Source organism: Octopus bimaculoides, chromosome 21 (assembly GCF_001194135.2).
Source record: "Octopus bimaculoides isolate UCB-OBI-ISO-001 chromosome 21, ASM119413v2, whole genome shotgun sequence".
Taxonomy (NCBI): Eukaryota; Metazoa; Mollusca; class Cephalopoda; order Octopoda; family Octopodidae; genus Octopus; species Octopus bimaculoides.
The window spans coordinates 18,716,130-18,720,160 of NC_069001.1; the positions used below are offsets into that span (position 1 = coordinate 18,716,130).

At 37.9% G+C, this 4,031-nt stretch overlaps 1 protein-coding gene across 1 annotated transcript; it reads right to left on the reverse strand.

Annotated features, from left to right (window-relative positions):
• Positions 1-2,463: 2,463 nt before the first annotated feature.
• Positions 2,464-2,880, reverse strand: LOC106868251 (uncharacterized). The gene has a single exon (XM_014913417.1). It carries the CDS (start codon positions 2,878-2,880, stop codon positions 2,464-2,466), a length of 417 nt encoding a protein of 138 aa, XP_014768903.1.
• Between the last annotated feature and the right edge of the window lie 1,151 nt (positions 2,881-4,031).

Here is a 4,031-nt window from a genome sequence, read left to right on the forward strand (position 1 = left end):
TATAGATATATATATATGTATGTATGTGTGTATGTATGTATGTATGTATGTATGTATGTATGTATGTATGTATGTATGTATGTGTGTATGTGTGTGTGTATGTATGAGAAAAAGAGATGACACAGGAAAAATAATGGTTATGTCATGTACTTCATTAGTTTACAGCTGTTTCTGCTATAAGATGCAGTGTATTTTTAGCTGATTGCCTGAATAACCTCCTATAGCTTCATTGGAGCCTTGAATAGTGAGTCAAGGAAGCCATGTTTCATTATTGCGAATTAGCACATTCGTGCTTTTGCAACAGCAGCCAATCTGAGCTGGTAGTGTACCTATAAAATCAGTAGTCATCAGCCCAGAAGTGGAGCACGCCTTTTGGCAGTCAGTCAGGGAAAGACCTCAAAACCACAACTGTCAATGAACAGATCTCCACAACCATCGGCAAATAGGTCCTACGACTGTCAGCGAACAGAGCTGTATGACCATCAGTGGACAGATGACCACAACCGATAGCAACAGATCTTGACATTTCACACCAGCCTTTGTACCAGCAGCTGTTGCCTGTTTGTTTTTCTTACATCCTTAACACTGCAAACTTCTAACCTACTTGTGCAATTGTGAGTTTTCTTGGCTTCCCTCTGACTCCAACATATCTACGCTCACTTTGCTCAGCACTTGTCAATAATCCCAAATAAATTACTATTCTTTATTTACAAAACATGCCTTCTGACATATACGTCATTCCCCGTTATAATGGGACATTGTTACATTCGAACATGTTCCAACCTAAATCGTAACACTGGTGACTCGAATGTTGAAATATTTTTGTTCAAGAAATATTCTCACCCCACCAAAAAATATATAAAAATATTTTTTATATATAACAGTGACTAAGCAAATGTTTCCATTATGGCTACCTTTCTTCTTCATTGTACTTTAGTTGCACCTTATGTATGCATAGCCATACTCAACGTGCATGTCTTGCCTTGTTTTGGATGAATTTTCTTGCTTGTCGCCATGATGTAAAATTCGATTCTACTTCAAGTTATGCCATTTCATTCTTCACTGCACTGGACTTTTTCCTCAACTCACCGAGCTTCTCCAGAATCGCCACATGAAGAATGACTTCCCTTCACTTGCACCTGTTTAACTCAGGTTTTCAATGCTGGGAAACAGCATCCCTCCTTGAACACTATGTCTCCAAAGCAAAGCTTTCAGTTGTGGTTAACACATCAGACACTGCAATCAGTGCTGTTTTACAGTCCTTTCATCAGCAAAACTTGCAAACCTCTGACCTCCTCTGGACTTACTCAAGATAACTTCTCTCAAATTTTCCGTGTGCAAATTCCATACTCACTTGTGCCAACCTCCGTAGATCCTGTCCAAACCATTTCACCTTGTCCTTTCATACCACTCAATCATCGAGGAGCTGTTTTTGAAGCTTTGCTTCATCTGTCACTTCTGCTGCCTCAGTCATGCGATGACTGGTACGTGCGCGAGTGTTGAACATACCAGTCATCGCATGACTGAGGCAGCATACATAAGGTGCAACTAAAGTACAATGAAGAAGAAAGGTAGCCTTAGTCATATGGCAACTGGCAGCTTCCATCATAAAGAGCCCAAAAATGACCAGTGCTAAAGATATCCTTCCGCCCTTATTGCCTCATCCAAACTGAATTTGTCAAAGTTAACTGTTACATCATGATCATCATTCTTACTAGTTTAATTTTAATTTTTACTTCTACTTCTACATTCCTTTCTTTCTCTCCTTCTCCTTTTCCCTCCTTTTTATATCTCTTATATCTATTTATATCTTTTATGTACATATATACATACATATATAAATACATACACATTGTTATAATGTGGATCCTCATCCACTTGTATATTGTTGTCGGCACTAATATTCTTGTCACCACTAATATGTTGTGGTGGTATTCTGTGCCTTATTATCTTTGACTCATCTATCGTGCTCTCACTGATAGCTCTGCAAGACAATGACTTTGAAACATCTACCTTGATGGTAACTCGAACTCTTATATATCACGTAACTGACACTGATTCCAAGAACTTGTACAATGACTCTACTACTACTACTGACCCTCTACAATGACTGAAAGAGTGTACATTTTCACTACAACATCTCCCCTTTTAGTTTTTTTTTTCTTTGGGAAGCAAGTAATTTTATTTTACTTTATTCATCCTTCCTCCCTTTTTAGCAGTTTTTTTCCAACTTAATATTTTTTCTTTTTGGTGTCTATTTGTAGGAACTCTGTGTTCTTCCTTTTTCTTCTACTTGTACGTATGGGTTCAACCACCTGTAATGGGGTTGGTACCTGGAATGTATCATACAGCCATTCCATTGGTTCTTCCAGTCTGTCTGGTTCATTTTCTATGAATCTCTCTAATTGGTTTCTGTGTCTGTTTCCAATACCTTTTCTGCTTCGAATTCCGTACATCATTTTCCTATATACTTTGTGATTTTTCCTTCTTCCAAGTACTGTTTTCCAGTTTTATACGACCTCTTCTGAAGAATTTTGGATTGTCTTTTCTGGTACATTTTCTTTCCTTGCCAGGTAACAGTTTATCAAAAACTGATTTCACCTTCCTCACAAACATCAGTTCTGTTGGTGAACTTCCTGCTGGTGTATTGGGGTTCAGTGTCACCCTGTATACCCTTAGGAATTGCTGTAGAGTGACTTCGTCGGTGGCTTCCTTGTTTGCTTTTCTCAAAACTCTTTTAAAAGTATCCACAAAATACTCTACCTGTCCATTTGATCTGGAACAGTAAGGTACTATCGTTTCATGTTCTATCGTAAACATTTCGCAGAATTTTCTATATTCACTGGACACAAATTGTGTTCCATTATCAGATACAATCATGTCTGGGATGCCAAATCTTGCGAATAATTTGTGCAAAAATTCATTACCATTGCAGAGGTTGGTCTTTTGCACTTAACAATTTTCAGCCATTTTGTAAAACTGTCAACTATTACTAAGTAGTAATAATCATTTAATGGACCCGCAAAATCAATGTGTTTTTTTTTGTTTCATTAATGAACTTGCCTTTTGACGCATATCACTTTATCTCCTCCAGAGTTATTGGTAACTCTCGTACAATGTTCCACATTATGTGTTTAATTTCCCCTTTGGCTCTTAGGGCTGCTATTACTGTGTCCTCAAATGGTTCACCATTTCTGGGTATTAACCTGGATAAGCCATCAGCATGTTCTAGCTTTTTTGAAGGTAAATATTCCATTGCAAATTGTAGTCTAGTAGTATTGTAAAATTACTATTTTTAAATCTCACAATGAGAGATATTCAGCAACAGTACTTTGGAGTAAAGATTTTTGCCAACATAACATGGCAGTCCTGGTTTAGGACGAATGTTGCTGTAATTTAGCCCCAGGAGACATTGTCTCCAGCTGGCTATACGACACGATCTGTGTCCTTGTTCGAAAATATAAGGACACAGATCGTGTCGTATAGCCAGCTGGAGATGATGTCTCCTGGGGCTAAATTACAACAACATTCGTCCTAAACCAGGATTGCCATGTTATGTTGGCAAAAATCTTTAGTAGTATTGCTGCAACCTGTATGTACTGGGATTCCTTTCTTGGATCCCTAAATCATTAGCAACGGGTGATGGTCTGTTTGTAGTCTAAACTGTCTACTGTGTATAAACCTGTGGAACTTTTTTTATTATGCCAAATATAATCGCCAATGTCTCTTTTCCAATTTGGCTATAATATTTTTCCACTAGCAATAGCATCCTTGATGCATGAGCTATGGCCTTTTGGCTGCCATCTCCACATTTGTGTAGGAGTATGGCACTTACCCTGTACTCACTAGATTCTGTTGCCAGTATTGTTTCCAACTTTGGATTGAAGTATGTAAGCGACAAGTCTGAAGTTAACATGCTTTTTGTTCCTCAAATGCCTTCTGGCATTTTTCTTACCAAAACCATTTGACATCCTTTTTTAATAGCTTGTTTAGTGGAACCCTTGTGTTGTGTATGTTCAGGATATATACTT